At 46.4% G+C, this 22,944-nt stretch overlaps 1 protein-coding gene across 17 annotated transcripts in view; it reads right to left on the minus strand.

Annotated features, from left to right (window-relative positions):
- Positions 1–22,944, minus strand: part of celf4 (CUGBP, Elav-like family member 4) — an 84,943-nt gene that overhangs the window by 51,827 nt on the left and 10,172 nt on the right. For all 17 annotated transcript variants that reach the window (XM_036530171.1, XM_036530168.1, XM_036530170.1 and 14 more), the window contains exon 2: positions 9,745–9,827. In XM_036530171.1, coding sequence (XP_036386064.1) covers positions 9,745–9,827 — 83 coding nt within the window. The remainder of the gene's footprint in view (positions 1–9,744; positions 9,828–22,944) is intronic.

The raw sequence follows: 22,944 nt of genomic DNA on the forward strand, positions 1-22,944 counted from the left end.
GAGAGCCGGCTGCAAGCGCTCGGTCCTTTCCGGTGGTGAGATTCAATTTGCGGCCCGGGGAATTCATCTATCTGCGTAATTTTGCAGATGCCCTTAACGCAAAAGAAACAACAGGCCGCTCGCTGTGAACAGCCTGTACCATCTGCGTGCTGAAGCTCCCTCTCTCCCCGGTTCGCCACCGACTCATATCTCTTTGCCGCTGCACAGTAGACTCCATTAGGCGCGACGAAACCATGCATCTTTGGCCATCATTTACTTGGCAAGGCAATTAGAAGCCCCCCGATGCCGCGGTGGGGGTAGGACGAAGTCTCTCTTTTTAATCACTTGTAGTAATTAGTTTCTCCAAACTGTATCATTAGCTATCTGTCCTGGTGCATCTTCGCAGCGAGCTCTTGTAGAGATGACAAAAAAATAATCATCAAAATAACAAAGGATCACAGAGTTGGGTTCCTGTCCAAAAACACTACAAGGTTGTCCCACTAGGGCTCAATCCATCAAAGTGATTTTTTTTCTCTCAGTGCCCCCCCCTCCCCCCATTTGCAACGTAATCATTTTCTTCCTCTCTCATGGTGTGACATTGATTCATAAAGTATGCAGCACCAAGTGCCAAGTCCTGCCAAAGTTTTGTAAGTGTCTTAGTTGGATGTATTCTGGGCTCCTCTGAACAGATGGTTGTGACTGTGTGGAAGAGGCTGCACCTTGGTTTGAAACCCGACCTCTTCCGGGGTCAATGGTGACAGGTCATTGTGCCCCAACAACCCTCGCAAAATCACTGACTATAACCATTTAATCAAGCCCTCGTAGGGCTGGGGACCGACTGGGTGACATTATTGTAACAGGCCTAGTGCGCACCAGGGAATCCAGCTCGATGAACGAGAATGTATGACCCACCAACAGCTTCCTGTGTGGATAAGCTAACACTCTGGAAGAGCTTGGTATATGCCTCATTTAGCAGGATTCTCACGCCTTTTGAGTCACATGCATGACACCTTCAATCAAACAAACTGTTAGACACAAGCAATACTCCAACTGTATGTTTGGACGGAGAGTTGCAGACTACAGCTGGCACTCATACAGTGCAGCATCATCATCTGATTCTCATTTTCTAATTGCTCTGTTTCCGTCGTGACAGCATGTCATTTGGGCACACTCACATATTTCGCATCATTATCGGGCACCTTGAACTGTTATCGGTAAACCCACAGAAAAGCATTCGGCTGGACACAGCTGACATTCAGCAGACACTTTGAGTGTTATTCACCTGGCCAGCTCAGTCTGCCCAACCAAACCCTTGGTTTTCAAACACTTATTGTCTTTTGACAGAGAGACGGAAATTGACATGAGGCTCCAATTAGATGTGTATGCTAAATTCTGAAACTGCAGGAAAGTCAAGCGCTGATTTTCTCTCAGAGAAAGTGCCCTGTAAAAAAACAAAGTTGGACGACAGAGAACGGGACTCATTTTAAAAAACTGCAGCCGCAATAAGCAGGTACCCCCAACGCGCAGCAACGCTTTGTCAAGTACGCAGGCAGAAAGACAACAAAGAGAGAGAGGAGGGAGGAGAGGGCTAAAGCCGTGTGACAGTTTTGTAGCGTACTCGACTCAGACAGAGAGAGTCCCGTCGGATCTGAGAGCCGAGAGGAGAGGAGAGGGAACTCTGTCAGACCGATTGCTCCTCCATGTGGAAAGGTGACACAGAGAAAAGTGTGACTGGGCTCACCAGGGAGGAGGGGGTGGGGGAGAGAGGGGGGGGGGTGGAGAGAGAGAAAAGAAGAGAGAGAAAGGGGGGGAGTGACAGAGGAAGGGAGTGGAAAAGAGAGGAAAGTGATTAAGTGGGGAGACAGAGGATGGCATAAAATTGTTATGGTTATGATTATTATTACTGTTATTATTACACATTACCGTAATTGTTTTTTTTTAGCACTGGTTTATTTCTTGCTCCATGTTTTTTTTTTTTGTTCGTTGCTTTGGCAACATGTACTTTGTATGGACTGAATTGAACTGAATTGAATGGAGAGAGGGGGTGAAAGAGAAACAGAGGAAAAGAGCAGAACAGGAGTGAAAAAGGGGGGAAAGAGAAAGAGGGTGAGAGGGAAAGAGAGAGATAACAAAGAGAGAAAGAAAAAGAGAAGGTGGAAGGAAGTATTAGAATAATAGAGAGGGAGAGAGGGGTATGAGAGAGGGAATAAGGAAGAGAGGGAAGAAAAGGATTGAAGAAAAAGACTGACCCAGGGTGAGAGATGCAGAGAAAGTGAAAAATAACTGAGGAAGACAAAAAAGAGAGGGAAAAAGAGGAGACGAATAGAGAGTATAAGAGAAGCATGAAACTAGGAGCGAGGTAGGAGAAGAGGGAGAGGGGATGTGAAGCTGTAGCTACAGCAGGGAAAAAACGCTAAGAGAGAAATGCGCACAAAATGTTGTCCTCTGCCAGGCTGGTGGCATTGTCGTACACTGATGTCCTGGGGACAGAACCGCTCTGACAGGAGAGTTCAGGACACTGTAACACAGCCAGAATCACCGTGTGTCACTCACAGAAACGCAAATGCACACACAGGCAAGAACACATGATAAAGGAGCGCACACACACACACACACACACGCACACACACGCACACACACATACGCACACACGCGCACACACACACACGCGCACACACACACACACACACATACATACATACACACATACACACACGCACACACACACACACATGCACACACACACACACAGACACACACACAGACACACACACACAGACAGACAAACACACTCATTTACACACAAACACTCACTCTAACACTGCCTGTCTGAACGGCCAACCATAACAGAAACAGACCTTAGCAAGGCATAGTACGGGCTCATTGAGCACAGCCTGGCAGCCCAGACAGCACAGCATGGATAAGCCAGCACAGACAGACCAACGCAGACAGATCGGCACTGACAGAACAACGCAGACAGATCGGCACTGACGGACCAACACACAGCTCAGCACAGACAGAATAACAAACAGAGATTAGCATGAATAGGTCAGCACTGATAGACAAACACACAGCTCAGCGCTGACAGAACAACACAGACAGCTCAGCACTGACAGGCTGGCACTGAAAGATTAGCACAGACAGACCCACACCAACATAGCTCAGCAAAGAGAGATCTGGCTGTGTGGAAAAGAGGACATTCTGAGCCTGTTCCAGCACTGCAGAGTGGGACATTTCATAGTGGTGGCCAAATTATCAACAAGAGGGATCCTAAGCACTAAAGAACTGTGATGGACATGGTACTTGTACAAAAGCAAACAACAAAAAATAGGAAATTTTTCCTATTCTTTCCTAAAGAGAGAAGTTAAAAGAAAAAGAATTAATAAAATATTGTTTTTAAGCTATGTCTATGTTGATATAGCTTCCAGTCTTTACTGACTTACTCAATGACATTTTGTTATTGTCTGAATGTATGTACAGTATGTCTTTATGTCTGTCACTGGTATTCATTTAGCAATCCTCAAAGCACGCCATGCCAACAAAACTTATGTGACATGACGCACAGTCTGCAAAAAAAAAAAAAAAAAAACAGCGAGAAATGTAGTGTGTTTGAACGAAAGAGAAGAATAGACAAATGGGGAAATGGAGAGAGGGAGACAGAGCAAGAGGGCAGTCCAAAAAAAAAAAAAATAGAAAACCCAAGGCATGGCTGGACATCACTGGACACCCTCTCCCCCTTTCTCCCCAACTGCCATGCTTCTCCTATTGCAGTCACAGCTAATAGGACTGTCCCCGCCCTCCCTCCAAAAAAATACCACTCTGTAACAAACTCTGTGAACCCCTCTCTCTATCTCCTTCCCTCGATGACACCATCCAGCACGTACTGGCTGTATTTAGAGCATGCAAAATCCACTGTCTCCTCCGCTCTCCTCTCCCCCTCTCCCCTGCCTGCCACTGTGGACTCAGAAACAGGAAGGGAGAGCGGGAGGGATGACACAGCGATTGTGACAGAGAGAAAGAGAGAGAGGGGGAGAGAAAGAGAGAGAGGGGGAGAGAGAGGGGAGAGAAGGCACTGCATATAGGAGGTGGGGTGTAGGAGACACCGAGAGAAAGGTGAAGGAAACCTTTGGGGTTTGCGGGGGGTTTGGAGGGTGTGCGTGAATTAAAACTGCTTATGTGTTTAATAGACACGGCAGTCCGCGTACAGTAGATGGACTATCCCCTTAAACAATCCAGGAGTGCTGACACAGGCCAGTGCAGGCCCAGACAAGGAAATGACCATTTGAGTTTAAATGAACCACAGGAGACCTCCGGCCTATTACAATCAGTGAAGCAGACAGATGCGGAAAACGGTATAATTCTAACGCAGCCTAATGAGCAGCCGCTGTCGAGAAAAAAAAGCGTAATGAACATTTTTAAACTGCGGCTTGTTGAACACAACAAATGACAGTGCTTGGACATATGCAGCAATTTGTACTAACGTGGATAGTTTATGGGTAAAAAGTAGCATGTGTGTTCTTTGTCTACTTACTTTTAAATGTCTGTCCAAATGAACAGAGTAACCATAATAAGTTAACCATGCGTGGGGCCAGGCTCATAGGGTCAGAGCTTGCCCTCATTTCTGTGGTTGGAAACAGCTTCATACAAATGCCCTGGATAGTATGCAAGGCTAGTCCAGCACTGCACTCATTATTATACGTGATAACTGTTAAAACGAACCTAGGGATGTGGTACAAGAAAATGAAACTCTGGGAAAGTGTTTGCTAGGATTTACAGACAGTGTGTAAATCTGCCTTCTAAGATGAGTTTTACTGGTGTGTGCTTGATGCTTTCTCCAGGGTTCATGCTTAAATAGTTATTGACTTTTTCCACCAAAGTTAAAATTAATCTGAGGCTCTAATCAGACATGCATACAAATCATAATTCATAATTTCATAAGGAAAACTGCTAATAGTTTGAGAGAAAACAGCTCTGCCCTTTTTTGCTGAAAGCACTGTCCTCTCTCCTTTGAAATCCATCTTTGAGAGCGTCCCTTATCTCTGGTAATGTGCCACACACTCGGCAACCAACTGTTGTCTGCCTTAGAAAAACTCACATTGATTGTATGGGAGCAAATAGGTGGCTGTCAATCATCTCTCAGTTCTCCTCATTTTTGTAAACTCTGTGTAAATAGACCTATCACAAACAAGTGCAGCTGATTGGCCTTATCTAGTTCTAAAATAACAAAATCTCATTATAATTACTTCACAGCATTTAAAAATGTGATTCATGGCATCTCTTTTTGTGAAACTCTTCATCTTCTTGCCATTGTGAATACTAAATCAAACAAAACAAATAATTCTCCCTTTTCGCTCAAACCGTTAAATGATAATATGATTAGCTATTGTTAAATGTGAGCCGAGAAAAAAAACAAACAAACAAAAAAATTCCACTGAAACTGGAATGCGGAAAATCAGATGATGATACGTTGCGTTAAAGTTATAATCCTGTCACCGCAGCGGCGTTAACGACGGCTCGCTGTCCGCGGAAACGTGGGCGGAACATCGCCGGCCACGCCGCTGAGGCTGGGAGCCGGCGTGCAGCGGAGAAGCGTGTAAGAATTCAGCACCCCGGACAGCGCCTATCGATCGCCGCCCAGCACACATCACCACAACTTTCGCAAATTGCTATTGAGAAGTGACCTGTAATGCAATTACTGCCCAATCTGAGGCCGGCGTGGCCATCAATTATTAAAAGCTGCCCAAGTCGCTGCTGCCCGCTGCTCCTGCCTTTTGGTTTTTTTTTTATCATGTCCGCTGCTGCTGGCTACCAAGCTGTTGCTGCTGAGGGTCTGAATGAGATTAGTGGAGAACGCCCCCTTCAACAAACAGGAAACCACGGCCAAAAACCGCGTTTCCGTCCGAGTTAGGTATCCCAGTAGCATGTTCCTTATATAACTTTTCGACGCTATTATGCGTTGCACGGTGCAAGCACCACCGCTCTGTTAGTGCACTTGGCATGCTGCGTGCTATATCTGCGATGGCAACATTAATCAGTAGCTATCATTAGCTACCCTTTGCCTTGGGTCATCCACTAGAGGTAGCATCTAAAGCCTGGCCTGTATTGGAACAGGAACAGTAACAACTGATACCAGACACTTTGCTACCGCAAGTGCTAGTCTCCCCACCACTCTTTGCTACCATAACAACGTCCTCCTCCCTCGGTCTCCGCTGGAGACGTGGCTGCCACGGCGGAGCTCGTGCGGCACGCACGGTGCCGCCCGCCCCCTGCTCTCTGTGGGAAGCGATCAGCGGTATTGACCACTGCAGCGAGTTATTGAAAAGTCTGCCATGAAAGTGGGTTGCTGAGTCAATCGATAGCATGGATTTTTTTTTCCCGGGGCTGTGCATTATCTTAGGCGATCGGCCACCGCAAAAAAACACCCGTCCGAGATGTCCCGGGGACGGCTGGGACGCGGAGACCCGCCGGCCCGCGTCGGCCGCCCACCCCCTTCTCTCCGTGTCCTCTCCTCCTCTCTTTTCTCTCTTTCCATCTCCCATCGCCTGTTGTCTGTCCTTCCCCAGTCTCCCTAGCTGCTCTTAGTCCAGAACTAAATGTGTGAGCAGGTTTGCGTAGAGTGTGTACGTTGTCACATTCTGACCTTCTGTTAATGCAGAGGCACGCTGTGTTTAAGAGTGTATTTGTGAGTGTGTACTGTATGTGTTTATATTCGCATGTGTGTATGTTTGCACATGACTGCTTATGTTTGCGTGTGTGTACATGTGTGTATGCATGCATGTGTATATGTTTGCATGCTTGAGCCTGAGCGTATAAACAGCTGGTGTCCTCTGGGGCAGATTCATTACACACTGTGGCCGTCTGAACATGCCATAATGTCCTACCGCATCACTTGACTGTAGCACCCTTTTGCCTACTGACTGCCACTCCCCGCCCCCCCCATACACTTCTCCCCTGCTCACCAACTTGCCCTCCTAACTGCTGTCATGCCTTCACATTAATGTTGTGAGGAAGAGTATTTCGGGGGGGGGTTGTGTTGGAGCCATTTGTTCCATTACAGCCTTCCCATTAGAGGCGTGTATCACGGTGGTGCACATGTGCACCGAATCATTCCTCTGCCGCAGTCGGACAGAAAGGGATTTCGGTCGGCGGGCCCGGCAGGAGAGGCAGCGGCTGGCTCCCCGCAGCGCCTGACTCGCCGACGCGGGGGCTTGCATTACTGTACGCCGCGGGGAGGAAGGCCGCGGGCGCCGTCTTCTCGCATAACCAATTTTTCCTGGACGCCATACATTACCGGCTAACCTTATCTCCTAATGATTGTTGCCTCACGGTCCTCTGTCACCCTATCAACCTCTTTTCCTTCTCGGGATTACGCCTCTGAATCTCGATGCAGGCGGTCGGGTGCACCTCACAAGCACGGGTGGGCTGCGCACCCCCCGCCCCCCCCCCGCCCCATTCCCCCCCAGCCCCCTCCTACTAAGCGGGCGCCCTGCCAGAATCAATAAACCTTTCAGATGCATCACGCTGCCGCGAGAGTCTGAACCTGGCAAAGTTATAATTAATACCATGTACCAAGCAGCACGGAGTGCACAGCCGCAATGTCCAGGGGGCATGCTGTTTAAAGGGCAGCCGGAGCTGTTCTCCAAGCCAGCCTCAGCCAGCCTTATCTTAAAGTGATCATTTGCTACACACACACACACACACACATATATATATATATCTATACATATATATATATATATATATGTGTGTCATGTAAATACCAATATATATATATTGGTATTTACAATTAACTTTGTATTTCCTGGAAAAAAGTCAATAAGTATTTCAGAACCCCAGGGAAAGTGATTAGTTAGACGTATCAAGTTTAAACCGAGTCAGTGGCCTTTACAGGACACATTATAAATGCTTCCTGCATCCAATCAAGGCGATTTCCCTGGATTTTATGTTTTCAAAGCACGGCCTTTGGCGCTATTCAAACAAAATTTATCAGTGGGTGTCATAGTGTAGCATACTATGCCGCCCTGATCGTTCTTGGCACAGTCAGGGTGGCAGGATGGACAAACAGGCACTTTCTCCGGGTTCCAGTGAGTGAACCCCTACAACCTTTTGCAAGACTTTATCAGTCATGAAAAGAGAGACAGCGTGATCAAGACAAAGTGATGTCATCTGGAGACGGACTTCGGGGAGGCGTGCGCACCGAGCCACTGAACAGGAAACCAAGCTGCTACAGGAGTTGAGTTGAACAAATCGATGAGAACACGGCGACAAATAATTTTTGGTCCACGATCATCAATCTTGTGTACTTTCACAAGCTGAAAATCAGATCTCCTGGAAAGGTCCAGAAGTACAGAAGTCTACCCAGTCGATACTACGCCCAGGCTAGTGGACCTCGTAGCTCTCTGAGTGAACTTTTGCAAAGGGCGCTGGTAATCCAATGTACCCTTGACAGTCCTCCTTCGTCCCAGCATTGCCCCACTGCTATCTTAGCCACAGACAGACTCTCTGGTTTCAGCGTTAGCTTGGAAGGGGTAGACGTTCTTGATTTAACTTTCAAAAAAAGAGGAAAAAAAAAAAAAACTTTCTTCAAACATCAAGACGCCCAGTGAAGCGGAGAGAGACTTTCTGAAAGTGGTTCAGGGAAAAAAAAAACCCCACTTCTGAAAGCGTTTCGGATTCTCCACCAGATAAAAAAGTTTTTTTATGCAGTTTCTCATCTCTTTTGCCAAGTTCCACTTAATCAGTAATGAACTCATTTGCTTGGCTTTCAGAATCACCTCTCTGAACACTGTTCTGATATCAAAGGCTCTCAGAGACTGTGTGGTGAAAGGTTTGCTCCCTATTAAGATCTGTCCGGTGAAATTATACCTGTTTGTCTAAACATATAGCTCATTAACATCCAGACCATCATCACTGAATTTAGTGTCATTAGGCTGATTGCTAATTAGCATCCTTTATCGAATGATGGTGATTCACTGTGACTTCAATTAAAATTATTTGGAGAGCGGAAAGATCCATTCCCTTTGTCTTACTACTGAGAAAATGAATCAAAAAGTACCCTCTGACACTGCTAACCCTACATTTCATTTGGAATGCTCTTTTATAACATAATTTTAATTCACAGATTCACGAGGCTTAAACTTTATATCGTTTTCATTGGCCGTTCACTTCTGAGCAAAAAGCACCCCATAATTAGAACACTTCCTCCACCGCTACTGCTCTATAACTGTGATGTCATAATCAGTCTTATAAAATGCCTCCCAGTCACCATGGTGACTGTCGTCATTAAAATAGGGAAAGCCTGAGGAGAACAAAACTGTACAAAACCAAGCAGCGCGAAAAAAGAAAAAAGACTTACAAAGAGTCACATCCACAGAACCTATAGGGGAGGGTAATGAATATTAAACACAGACGATTCAGGTGGTCTCTCAGATCTAACTCAGGGGTCAGATGGATGGGGAGGGGCTAACCTGTCATACATGTGCACACATGCATGCCAGCACACAGACTCACACAGCACATAAAAGACCCCCACTCCCCATCCACACGCACCCACACATACGCACGCACACCCACACCACACACACTATTTATAGGACAGCCCTGCTGTTCTTACTCCTGGTGTGGTTGCCCTCTGCCAGGGGATAGCTCCGCAGTGGCAAGACGGAGAGGGAGAGAGGGAATATGAGAGAGGGAGAGAGAGAAAGAGCGAGGGGTAGGGGGGAGGAGGGAGGGGGCGTGTGTGTGTGTGCTTTTTTGTAAACCTACCCCTGGCAAGGTCTTCTGCTCGTGAAGTGCGCTCTGGGCTTTCAGGGCCGACTCCCTGGCACAGTAGGTGAGGAAGGCGCAGCCTGAGAGAGAGAGAGGGGGAGGAAGGGAGAGAGAGAGGGAGAGAGACACGATTATGAAACGCACATGCTCTGGAACTAATTTAGAGAGGTGGGGGGGAGGACGAGAAAGAGAGGGAGCGCGAACTGCGAAAGGAGAGAGAGAGAGGCAGGGGAAAAAAACACAGAAACTGTCACTGTCTTGAAAGAGGAAATACACATACACATTTTTGTTTTGCCCGAGGACTCAAGGGAAAAAAAATACAAAGACAGTCAAACGCCTGCTGACTGCCTATCACATGCAAACCCCACGCGTCATGTATGTTCGAGCGTGTGAATGTGCGCACGTCTGCTCGTTTTGCGCACGAGCGTGCACGCGTGTGTGAGGGCCTGTTTGTGCGGCTGTGAGAGGGACAGAGCCGCGCGTCACCCAGCCGTACTGGGTAGCTGTCGTTCTGTCAGTCCTTCTGTGCTGGCGAGTCACCCGCCTCTCCGTCCCATCCCCACTGTGGCAACAGACGCAGGCCGCCACCAGCGCGTCCACCCCCAACCCCCCCCCCCCCGTGCTCCCGCCCTCCGCTCTCAGTTACCGCCCAAGCGATGGATGTCAGGGGCGGACGGAGGAACGACGCAGGGAAACAGGAGGCGCCCGCGAGAGCGTCTGCTTCCTGACGAGGAAGACCGGTGTTTGCGCATCGCCCTCTTCATCACGCCCGCTGACACGTGCGGCACTCGCAGTGTAGCATCGGCGACTTTATCGCCTTGGCTGTTTTTTTTTTTTTTTTTTTAACATGCACCCTGGCACGGAGGGAACCGGGCACGGCTCTGCCTTGATTAAGCCCGGTCCCGGACGGGGTGGGTGCCAGGGCCTGATGCTTTATTAGGCCGTATTTATTGAGGCTGAACACGGAAAGATGCCGAGATTGATCTGGCAGGAGAGGAGAGGAGAGGGCCCCCCTCGGGCAAGAGAGGCTCTGGGGCCGGGAGGCGGCGCGAGAGGGAGCCTGAGGGGCGGCAGGGGGGTGGGGTGGGGGTTGGCGGTAGAGGGAGAGGCGGAGCGACACGGCCGTTTGCTGCTCCCACAGCGTCCCTGCGCCGATCGATGCACGAGGTGGTCACGTTGCGACAGATCCCCAGCATGACTCTGCACTTTTTGACACACAGTTATTCTTTCCTCCTCTACCCCGGCTCAACTCCTGGCCCTGGCGCTACTCCTATGGGTGACTGAATCCTACACGCTCACACTATTTTACGCTGGTGTGGTGGCTCTGTGTCAAAAGTCATTCTGACCGACTGCTACCGCCTTCACTGGATGCTCGTACATAACTGTCTACCAAGGTCCTTATGCCGAGTTTCATTCAACGGACAAAATTGTTTGATTTGTTTGTTTGAATATATCTCCACGGCATTGCTCCCTGACATCTGGCACAAAAGAAAAAAAAAATAAGAGGCTTCAAAGAATCCTCTTCATTCTTCAGGAGAAATAACAATGATAAACTATAAGGACTGGCATGCATTTTGAAGCCAAAGGACAGAGAAAGGTGGCAGAATCCAGCATTTGTTCTTTTTCCCGTTCTTTCTTTGCATCTCACAGAAAGAGCCTCTGGACTCAGACCCATACACATATCCTTTCGTCTCCACTCCTCTGAGTGCAGGAGGAGAATCTAGTGTCAATAGACAGCAGAACGAGGCACACCAGAGGGTTTGTCTTGCTCTCCCGAACCAATTTGACCGCTCTCAGTCTGTAGTTGAATTTTGCAGGAAAGTGTTTGCGCTTCCCCCACCTAGCATATGGGAAGGTGGAGGCTGGCAGAGCTGTTTCCGCGGAACAGTAGAGGTGGAGAGACAAGGAGGAGGGAGTGAAAAGGGAGAGCGAGAGGAAGTGAGACAGAGATAGAGAAAGCAAGTGCTGGAGGGAGAGAGAGAGAGAGAGACAGAGAGAGAGAGAGAGGTAGAGAAAGAGAGAGGGGGGGATAGAAAGAGAAGGAGAGAGAGAGAGAGGTAGAGAAAGAGAGAGAGAGTGAGAGAGAGAGAGGGAGAGGGAGGGCAAGAAAGGTAGCGGGGAACGAGTACGCCAGCGAAAGAGGGAGGGAGAGATAAGATAAGATCACCTGGCTTCTGTGAACACTATCCCCCTGTGTCCTACACTCGCCTCTTATCTGAGCTACAGCAGACACCCATGAGGGACGCAGACCCACTGATAGAGGGGAGAGGAGGGGGGGAAAAAAAAGCGGGAGAGAAAGAAAAGAAGGGAAATAGAAAAAGACGCACAACCCTCTGGAGCCCGAATCAAAGGGAGTGCACTGGAGTTCACTGAAGTTTCAGGCTTAACCAAAAAAAAAAAAAAAACAGCCAACAAAATGAAAACAACTCAAAAAAACAAGCAGCAATTCCTTTTCTAGGCCACCGTCATTTCCCTCTCTTATGTGTGCTGATGGTGACAGCCTCTCTCTAATGCCTCCTTGTACTTACTGTTGCCCTGCCAGTGGTTGCTGTCCTGCCTGGTTTGCTGCAGTGTACGACTCAGGTGACTGCAGTCAATCAACCCACAAAGCAACTGAGTGAACACTCGCATACAGTTAATATCCTGCTGTTAACTTGGAGGCAGCAAAGACGTGAAACAGACTGAAATCGCCAAAAGTAACTAACATTTACTAACATTACTCAAAAGAAAGACGGTAAGTTAAACCAATAATGCATGAAAGTTTCTGCAACATATCTGCAACGGATTTTTTTTTAACGTTGTTGTCTTAATATCTTAACTGGAGCAACCATGTTCACTTTAACAACCGGTCATGCAAAATCAAAACACTGAACTGCTTGTGGAAACGGTTCCAGGCCTGTCTACTCATGAACATTTACAGAAAGCAGCCATCGATCAAGAGACAGCAGAACCTTGGACAGGGAAGGATAGCTCCCGGTGTTATTATAAGGCCAAAGGGCAAAGCAGCAAAAGGTTCCATAAGCTACAACAGAACTGAATAAGGTTACTGTATATTCCTTACTGGTTTAAATTGCTCCTAATGGGACAGCTCTGACTGATGTTGATGATGGTAAGTAGGCTCATGTCAGTCAATTCCAAATGCTGAATGGACAATTTCAGATGCTCAGCTCCAAACTTCGAGGGCTGTTAGTGTATTTATGCCGTAGAAGTCAACATAAAAGTACCATTCTCTCTATCTATCATTCGATCACAAACCCTTCAACCACAGCTTTCAGAGAACAGACAGACTGCGGAGAGAAGGTTCACGCATGAAGGATGTGTCTTGTTTTTACCTGTTTTAATATCTCAGGATACATCTGATTTGAAGAAGAACTTCAGTGATAACTAGTGTAACTGCTGTAGACCACACAGGTGATTCCTACTCTCTAACATGCAAGAGGAAAAAGTGATCAAAACCTACCACAGCGCACCTCCTGCAAATACAGAACTGCCTCCTCACCTGAAGCACAGCGCACACCGCTTTCAGGTTGTGTCTACACTCTGGGGTCTAAGAGCTGAAGGACTTCTGAACCTTCCTGCGATTTTCTCCCCCCCACCTTCTTAAAATATTTAATTGGAAGCAGTATACCCTGATTAAATAATAACACACTTTGTAGACTGCAATATGAGTTCAGAGAATGATGTGCCAAAAAGAAATCTTCAATTACAGTGCTGAGACCAAGTCAGATTTTTTTATTCAATAAAATACGTCTTAAATATTCAGGAGCTGTTTCTGGGACTAATGAGTCTTCTACTTCAGTGTGATATTATTCTAGTAGGATGAAATAGAACTGAAAGAGAATAATATAAAATGATGGTGATTGCATTCATAATTGAGTGCAATACCCACCCCAAATCCTGCACTGCTCACAAATGGAGGTAAAACAAAAAAGGAAGCTTGAAATGGTATTATCCCACCATGTCCCACCAGATAACAAACCCCCCCCCCCCTCCCCCCCGCCCCGTCTCACCTGATTACAGGCTGCAAAACTCTCGGCCCCACATATCGATTGGATGGGGGAAAAAAGACCCTTTTCTAATGTGTGGCATGTGAAGGATTTACTGTGGGACACAGCGGCTGAATCAATGGAGTAGAAAATGCATCATTAGAAGTGTCCCCTGGCTGCAGTGTGGGCCAGCCTCGGCACACTCTCTCAGAGGGCTGCCGGCTGCCGGGACGGGGTCTGAAGAGGGCTCGGGTCATGTGACTCGACCGTCCTGCAGCATTGCTCCTACATGCAGGCTGCCCCATAAATTAGGAACGACCGTAAACTTGTAACCCGTAAGAATGGCCGCAGGAACGCACAAAAAAAAGCTTCAGGGTTGGTCCTGATTCTAATCATCCCGAATGCGAGCTGAATCGTTTTGACAGACCGTCACTCAGAGCTTAAAGATCTTCCAGGCCTGCCTCCTCAGTAAAATTCACAGAATAGGAAAACAACTGGAAGTCTTTGTGCATTGACCGGGATGCTCTTGATGGGACAGGAAGGGTCTTGTTTGTGATTAAATGACTCCCGCGACCCACGTGCTTGTGTGATTGCAAAAAGGCAAGAGGACTTGCTGAGGTTGTAGGTAGGAAATTTAGAGTGGAAAACTGCTGTTCTAGTGCATAATAATTAGCACGATTAGCTTCAGTAAATATCTCGCTGTTTGAATTAAATGGATGATACGCTAAATGAAAGCTGCGCGAGTCGGCCCTTAATAAGAGCATCTGCCGAGCAAACAAATAATGGAACACAACTCATTTACAGAGACAAACATCTTGGGCAGCTGACCGTGTCACACGGTGAGGATGCAAGTGTGTACCTACCAAGAACAGATGAGCAAAATGCAATGGAAGCTAGAACGAGGATGGCTGCTACCTCCACACTGTCCTGACAGCTCAGCGTCTACAAAGAGCAGGCAAAAGCGATCTGTGTGAAAGTTCAGCATCTTAAGACATGTTTGGAGGAGTGGAGGGAGCTCTCAAAGGAGCCCAGGAGAACCAAGAGGATGAAACGAGACAGCCGAAACGCACCGGTACCCCGCCGCATCCGCTGACAGGGGATCTAAATCAGGGCTCCGTGCATTAACGACGCCCGTCTGCCCGCTCGGCCGCCCGCCTGTCCCGCGCCGCTGCCGCTCCTCCGATCGCGACCCCTGCAGCCTCATTTTCCCGCATTAATGCGCTTAAAGACAAACAAGTCTTTAATATTCCTCGTCCTCGCCCGTTCCCCCCGTCCTTCAGGCCTCCGCGGACGGGGCGACCCGTCCCCGGCGAACGGTGAGGACGTTCCAGGAAGTTGAATATGAATCATTGCCTCCCCCCCGTTCGTCTCAGGGAAGGACGCTCCCAGAGGATTGATTTGAGAGGCGTAATTGGCTTTATTAGCGGAGATGTGCAGGGTTTTTTTTGGGGGGGGTTGGGGGGGGTGGTGGTGGGGTGGGTGTGTTGAGTGCACTGGCGGCTCTCAACCCCCCCTCCCCCCAAGCTCGTTTCAGTTTAGGATCACCCCGCATAATTGTTTCCTCTGTCTCCCTTGTCATTGTCGGATGGGTCCTGCGAGATTATTAGCAAACCCAGGTCCCTCAATAATTCATTGGAAGCTATTTATACACAGATGGGGAGTCCTTTATAGTCTCCGGAGCGGGCTTATCTGCTATACAGAGACAAACAGTTAGAGAGAATGAGAAAGAGAGAAAGAGAGAGAGAGAGATGTAGATATGTAGAGAGAGCGAGAGGGGTAGCTCGCTGTTTTCGTGCACCCTCTTCTTTTCAGCATGGACACGGTGACCCCTGTTTCTCACTGCATTCAGTTTCAAGGTGACGCCGCTCTCCTCTCTCCCTGCCAAAGGAAACTACTACCCTGGGAATACACAACCACCCGCACAAAATTAATCGCTTTTAATCTTCAGCTCTCTCTTTTTCTCTTTTTTTTTTTTTTTTTTTGCGACTAACGTGTACTAACACAAAGGGGGGAAAAAAAAGACACAAAACGCAAGCAAAACGATGCTTGCTGTTTGCTTGGGGAAATGCTCAGATGCTTCCGTTTTACACAGTGAAACAGCTCTTCAAAGATCTTTGACTGAAGAAGCTTTACATTCTACAGATCCCCACGGCATGACTTCTGGCACGGCCTTGCATGTTGTCTCCGTGATTACTCCTCATAGTTGCTGTTGATGAGATTATCCGATGTTCACACATTCAAACCCTTGTTTATCAGCACTCTGTAGCACCAGACAAGCTTTTTGTGTCCAGTGCGACCGTGGAGGCAAACTACAGATATTTCGAGCGCAGAACGGCTGGTTTAGGACCATACGCATTCCTGCATTTTCTGTGAGCTTGTTATCCTTTTCAGATGCCAGACTCCTGCCAACAAACCAGAAGTGTGTGTCTGTTTGTGTGTGTATATGTATATGAACATGTGTGTGCCTGTTCATGGAGACAGCAAGATGTGTGTGTGCATGTGTGTGTGTGCGTGTGTGTGTGTGTTTGGGGGGGGGGGTGGCTGTAAAGAGGGTAAGAAAAGAAATCATTCTCATCTCTCGTTCTGTGATTAAAAACCTAAACTAATAGGTTTTGGCACTTAGGGGACTTGCACGTGGGGTTTGGAAAAGATCTCAGAAGCTATTAAATTGCAAATATGTAATAATTTGCAGAGGTGGTTCTCTCACAATCATTCCCTTTTGGTTGTAGAGGGCTGCACCCCGAATGGCCAAGTAGCGAGATATCCTGAGTTTTGCACTGGCTACCAGGGCCTGTTGACTACACATGGCCCCTGAGAGATCTGCTCCCATACACTGGGGTCATATTAATGCCACCCAGTAGAAACATACATCTATAAATAATACCATAATATGGGCACCAAAATTGCTGTTAGAAGGTACCATCTTTCAAAGCGTCTATGTCTAACAAAGGTGCTGAACATGTTTTCTGGTTATTTGTAGTTGATTGATATTCAGTGTGTAGCAATGGGTTTTCTCTCCCTCGAAGCCGAGCGCTTACAGAATGATAAACTGATAAATAACTGAAACCGGAGTGTTGGTGGTTGAGGGACGGGGAATCTGGGACCTGGAGGTGTTGTGGTGTCTTCAGCGGGGGATTGTGGGTAGGGACGCTGAGGCTGGGCTATGTTTGAGGGACATTAACTTTGACACTACCCCTTAGCAAGACACTTCAACCCAGACTGTTCCAACAAAAAAAAAAAAAACATGGAAAACAATGAATTCAGCATGGGATGAAAGTGATTTGTTTTAGATATGGATAAATGTATGCAAAGAGAATGATCATCAAGGCCCCTAAAGTGATCACAAACCATTGTGATTTTCAATGCGATGACAAAATGTTGGGGTGTACTCCTATTTGTCTCTGGGATTTTTTGCACACACCTCATCCTGGGCCTATGCAGAGCAGTAATTTCCCCACACAGGACCACAATGGCCAGAGACAAGACTGTTTAAATCTCTGAAAACGCAACCTATAAATTACTGTAAAGGACAGAAGGTCAAAGACTCAGGTGGAAGCAGGCCAGCGATGATCAATCTGCAGAGAGCGAGACACCTGTCTTTGGGACTCCCACTCTCTCTCTCTCTTTCCCTCCCTCTCTCTCTCCTCCTTCCTCTCCCTTTAAAAACATCAGGGATGGAGATCAATAAGGCCCAGCTGCTCAAGACTGTGGTTCAGTTTAGAGACGTGCCCAGCTCTGATTATCCGAGACTGTGCTGTCTCATTACAAAGGTAATGGGAGAATAGGCAGGCAAGCTGGATCATAGCCTAGCTCTGTGATTTTGCCTCCTAAGAGCAACCTATAACTGCATTCTATTTGTGGCCCAAATTGTGGATTTTTTAGTTTCCTGAAATGGTGTTACGAGAACATAATCACAACAGCATCCCTCTTGAACTGTGTTCCACAGCCCCAGCCATGTCCAAATATGGCAGCAACACAAGTACTGATGGAACATGTGACACACAAGGATGAGAAAGAGGTAGGGCACAATGTATTATTTATCTCTCCAAGTGGGTGGCTGGGGACAGGGGCACACAAAGCTACTGTACAATGCGGAGTGGCCTCTGTATCTTTGCTCTATGTGCACACACACATGCAAACACACACACACACGCACGCACGCGCGGATGTGGACGCACACTACGACTGGAAGGATCACCTTCCTTGAGAGTGCCCTAATTTTATGTCTCACACAATAAATGTAATGTAGTTAACTGACAAAAGCCACAATGACAAAGCATAAGGATAAGCATTACAAACATGACTGCCACGATGATGGCTCTGCATACCCCAAGCAAACATCCAGCCCTGCATTAACAAGGGAAATCAGATAGCACAGTCTGTACATATCACAAATCACCCAGTAATCCTTTACTCCTGGTCTGCTCTGGGTCATCAAATGAATTCAATTTCTAATGGAATAATGAAGGGAGTAATGTATTTTTTGTTTTACATGCCCCTCTTTTATCATTGTCCCTATCTACCAAAAACTGTCCAGTCAGCTGGCACGGCTTGGCCGGCCTGGCTTAGGATCAAATTACTCTGTGTGTCCGTCTAATGGGCAGGCGTCTTCCCAGAGACACCGTGGACGGCACTTGGCCAGTGTCCCTTGGCGGCCCCGTCCCTCGGCACCTTATCGGCAGCCCCGTACGGGACAGGCCCGCGGCTGACGAGCATGGACACGCGAAAGGAAGAACGAGGGGAGTGGCCCGAAAAAGACAACAACCCGCAAGCACTGAATCGGGTCATCCTCAGGACTGCATGAGGACTGCTATCCAAACTGATTACCGAAGTCTCTGTTCCGGTAGTCGGGAGTCTTACATGATGAAATGTGGTACACATTAGACACATAAGATTTTTGTCCTCCTGACATACATCAAATACACACTTTGATGTAAAATTTGAGCTGAATGAAAAAGTTCAGTCGCTTATATTTCATCGAAATACACGAAACCTGAACTGAACAATTGTAAGACATTTCTGAGACTCCCCCCCTTTGTTAATGGTGCAAGCTTCCAAGTTTTGCCAAAGTATTGTGAATGTGATGTCAAACAGATATAGAAATAGATGTATTTCAGTGTACAAACTTTATTTCCCACCTTCAACAAAGATAATATGAACTAGTGACTCACTCTATATATGTAGCTACATCATCCAAGGATTTATTAGGAGCTATATATTGTCGCCCAATCTGGAACTGTCAGGATCTTCTAAGCCCTGAGAACAAGCGCAACCATTTATGAAATTATTAATTTTAATTATCCATTATTTTATATATTTCTTTAATTTCTATTACATCTTTTCAATCACCTGAATGAATATTCAATATTCAGAATCTGACCCAGTCATTTGGTGCTTTCCCCCAAACATATACAAATCCTGGTGGCTAACTAGTGATCTGGATAGGCATTTATCACTTTTCACTGTTGTAGTGCTTTCTAAAATAAAAAATAAAAAGAAAATGTCTTAAATCCATTTTGATCTTCTGTTTGTTTCAAAATTGTACATATTTAATGTAAATAAAACAGTGTTAGCAATCAACACTAGCTAGCTAGCCACTTAGCTATCCAATTATACATTGTATTTGTCCTGAATTATTTTCCCCAACATAACTGCTAATTTGCACAATATAATTGTTAAGACAGCTCTGTGTGAATGAAAAATGCAATCTCTGTAGACAGTATTTCTTTATCTTGATATTTAGCAGTCATTCCAGGAATATTTATCACTGCTAAGCAGTCAATTTGAGTTTACACATTAAAATTCTATCAGTGAAAGTGCCACTAAACTATCAAGCCACATACTTTTTGCATTTTAATCAGATTTTTTATCTTCCCCTGTGACAAAATATCATCCATTGAAAAAAGATGCAGATTCCAGAACTATGTGTTGGTCTGAAAAATTACTGAACATTCTGCCCTTGCTGCTTACAGTTACATGGAAAGCCGTCTGTTTTTGCAGGCTGCTTCCCAGCTCAGTCTCCGTGGCCTGCTGTACTCTCCCGGTGCTCTGCCCCGTGATGATGTTGTAAGCTTTTACAGGGACTTGCTGAGAAACTGCTAGCCCTCAGAGGAACAGTCAACCACCAAGCTGTTAAAAACGTGCCCATGGGTCAAACATGAACAAACTGAAATATTAATATACAATAGTAACAGTTGTGCCTCTAATGCTGACATAGATCCATAAAGCTTGGACACTGCTCCTTTAAGACCCAGCGTGCAGGGTTCTTCAGTATATGACACGCGACAGACGACTGATCAGAGGTGACAGAAAATGGCAGTTAGACCACACTGGCCTCACACAAGGAAACATGGGCCAGAAAGTTGTTACTTGTATTGATTAAAGCTGTGAACCATGCAAGGGGAGTGATAATTCAGTCCAGAGGCTGAAGTTATCAGCCATGAAAGGTGGGAACCTGCTATTTGAACTGGGCTGTTTCCTGTGGTAAATTAATGCATCGATTGAAGAAAACAATGTAAAAACTAAAGACATTCTTCTTCTCTGAATGTGTGTATACCATGAAAAACAAACTTTAAATTTCAGTGCAAAAAAAAAACAACATGCAAATGCAAAACAAGAGATATGCAGTACAGATTAACTAACATGTTGTTATGACAACAACATTAATTAATATTTTAATATCATGCCATAAACATATTATGGGTAGTTTTAATATACACGAGCTACCAAATATAAAGAACAGCAAATACGTATTTTGAATTTCACTGTGCATCTGCCACTGGATGGATTAATGTTTGTCAAATATTTAGAAAGAACATTTAATATGTCAAGGTTCATGCTTAGCACAGACACAGGCAGATAGCAGTGCAATACTACTGAGCCGCAAAACACAACTCTACAAAAGCACTGGCTCTTTGGTATACTGCATTTAGACCTTTGGGAAAAAAAATTGCAAGAACTACACATTTTTATGTACAAGTATGCAGCATATAGTACAAAATGGGTCTAACTGCCATTCTCATACACAAAATCATAATTAAAAACATATCATGTAAACTATACATATGTATATATGCCAGTGGGCAGTGAAGGTAATGTATATATTTTGTATTATATGCTCTATCTTGTAAATGTTTAAAAATACGCAGCATATATACTTTCACTACACATACTTTATTGCATTCTTTTTCTGTGCTCTACAAGCCGTTGTAACATCATTTCTGAGAGCACCTAAGCTGCCGAGCCCTTTGTGCAGTATGACATAATTGGGAAAGTAGCTCAGAACTTAGTATACATCTGTCCTGCTTGCCACCTCACAGAACATTAGGCACGGCTTTTCGGAGGACCAGAGCACTGCCTGAACCCTGGTGTCTCTGCTGCTGACTGCCCTAAAAATGCCCTCACCTCTTTCGTCAGTGCTGCATGTCACAAAGGAGCGTCCTCTGTTTCCCAGGAGCTTTGGCAGCCCGGCTCAGCACCAGGAGGCCCCCCCCCCCCTCCCTTTTCATTTCACCCGTAATTCACACGGCCACCCGCCTCACCCTCCCCGGGTCTGACTTTGTCATCCTCCTTCATTTTTAAATCAATCTTCATCTTAAATAATTGACACGCACTTTGAAAAGCCTCATCCCCACTTTACAAGTCAACTCGGTGCATTTTTAATTTATCGCATGAAATAAAAATGAGGCATGCCGGAGAAAAAAAAAAGTGTTTTGATTTCAATAAACTGACACAATATGTTATGGGGGAATGGAGAAGGGCAAAAGGAATTCGGACTTTCTGAGAGGAGTCTTGAAGAGGCCTTCTCACCTCTGCAGGTACAGACCTGACTCAGGTGAAAGCACACCCTCCCATACCGTACAGCCACTGCACTGCTAATCATTTATGAAAAACACATGGCCCAGCGGGTGCCACTCTGCCAAAAGTTGCTCCAGAGAGGGGGCGTGGCTAACCCTGAAAGCATGGGACACAGAGCATTCTGGGATCTGTTCCAGGTTCTGTTTGTTTTTTCCGGCATCCAAATTAAAAACATCAGCACTTTTCAAATAACGCCAATCCGCAATTAAAAGAAATTGTAATTTGACAAATTGTACATTTGTCAATAAAATTCCTGCCTTATCGCACATCAAAAATGAACATAAAAAATGTATACTTTCGCTTTCTCCTGCACGTGCAGTGGTTTAAGGCTAAAATCAGCTGGATGCATCTGTTCTGTTGAAAGTCTGTGGGCACGCTCTGGCCTGGTGTTCCGTGTCATATCTGCCCAGTTCTGGCCCGGTTCTACACATGCGGCTGCCCTCGGCTCGGGCGTCTTGCTCATCCCCCCTGTAGTCTGGCGCCGCAAATCACTGCAGCGGCTCGTCACGCCCACCATCCCCTCTTTCCCCTGCCTGAGAGGGGCCTTGTAAATCACGCGCTACATTCTCAGCCCTGGGAAATAAAGAACATTAATAAAAGTCCCGCGTGTCTCACAGCAACCCCCCACCCCTTTCCCCAACCCTCCCCACCCAGAAGCGGCTCCCACTGGACCCCAGCCTCAAGTTTCCTGTCCAGTCCTCCCTGCTCGTCACGTGGCCGCCGACGATACCGCGTCGCCCCTGCCGTCCTGCCCAGGAGTGCCGCGCTCCACTGTTTGCGCGTAAATAAATGACGCGGAGATGAATAACACACCGTGCCGAAGTTGGAGATAAGCTGGAGCAGTGTGTGGGGAAAGCGCGTCACTCTGTTACTCCGCTACTCCTGGGAGTTCATTCCATGTTCAAAAAAAAAAAGAAAAGGAAAAAAAAAAAACAAGAACAACAGGACCAATTCAAGTGAATTTCTACAACTTGCACTGCTGTACGGATGCGCTCTCTGATACTTCTCCCAGTGATGTTAAGATGACGATGATGTAACATGCCCCATAAAACGTGAAAAATAAAATCTACAAGAAAACGATCAAACGCCTGGTACTTGAAGATTTCACCTTACGCTCCATAATAGGTGACATGCAACCGATAAATCTGTTAATTCCACGGGTGCCTCAATTTTCTTCGGAGCATTTTGGCCGAGAAGGAAGCGAGCGGGGCATTACTTTCTGGGCAGCCATCGTATAATGAATAATAATGGTAAACCCATTAAAAATAATGTGTTTCCAATTGCTGTCATTACTACAACCACTCATACTACTACTGATAAAAAGAGGAGCCAGCTACTACAAAAGAGGGTCCCC

The sequence above is a fragment of the Megalops cyprinoides genome, chromosome 5, assembly GCF_013368585.1.
Source record: "Megalops cyprinoides isolate fMegCyp1 chromosome 5, fMegCyp1.pri, whole genome shotgun sequence".
In the NCBI taxonomy this organism is placed as follows: domain Eukaryota; kingdom Metazoa; phylum Chordata; class Actinopteri; order Elopiformes; family Megalopidae; genus Megalops; species Megalops cyprinoides.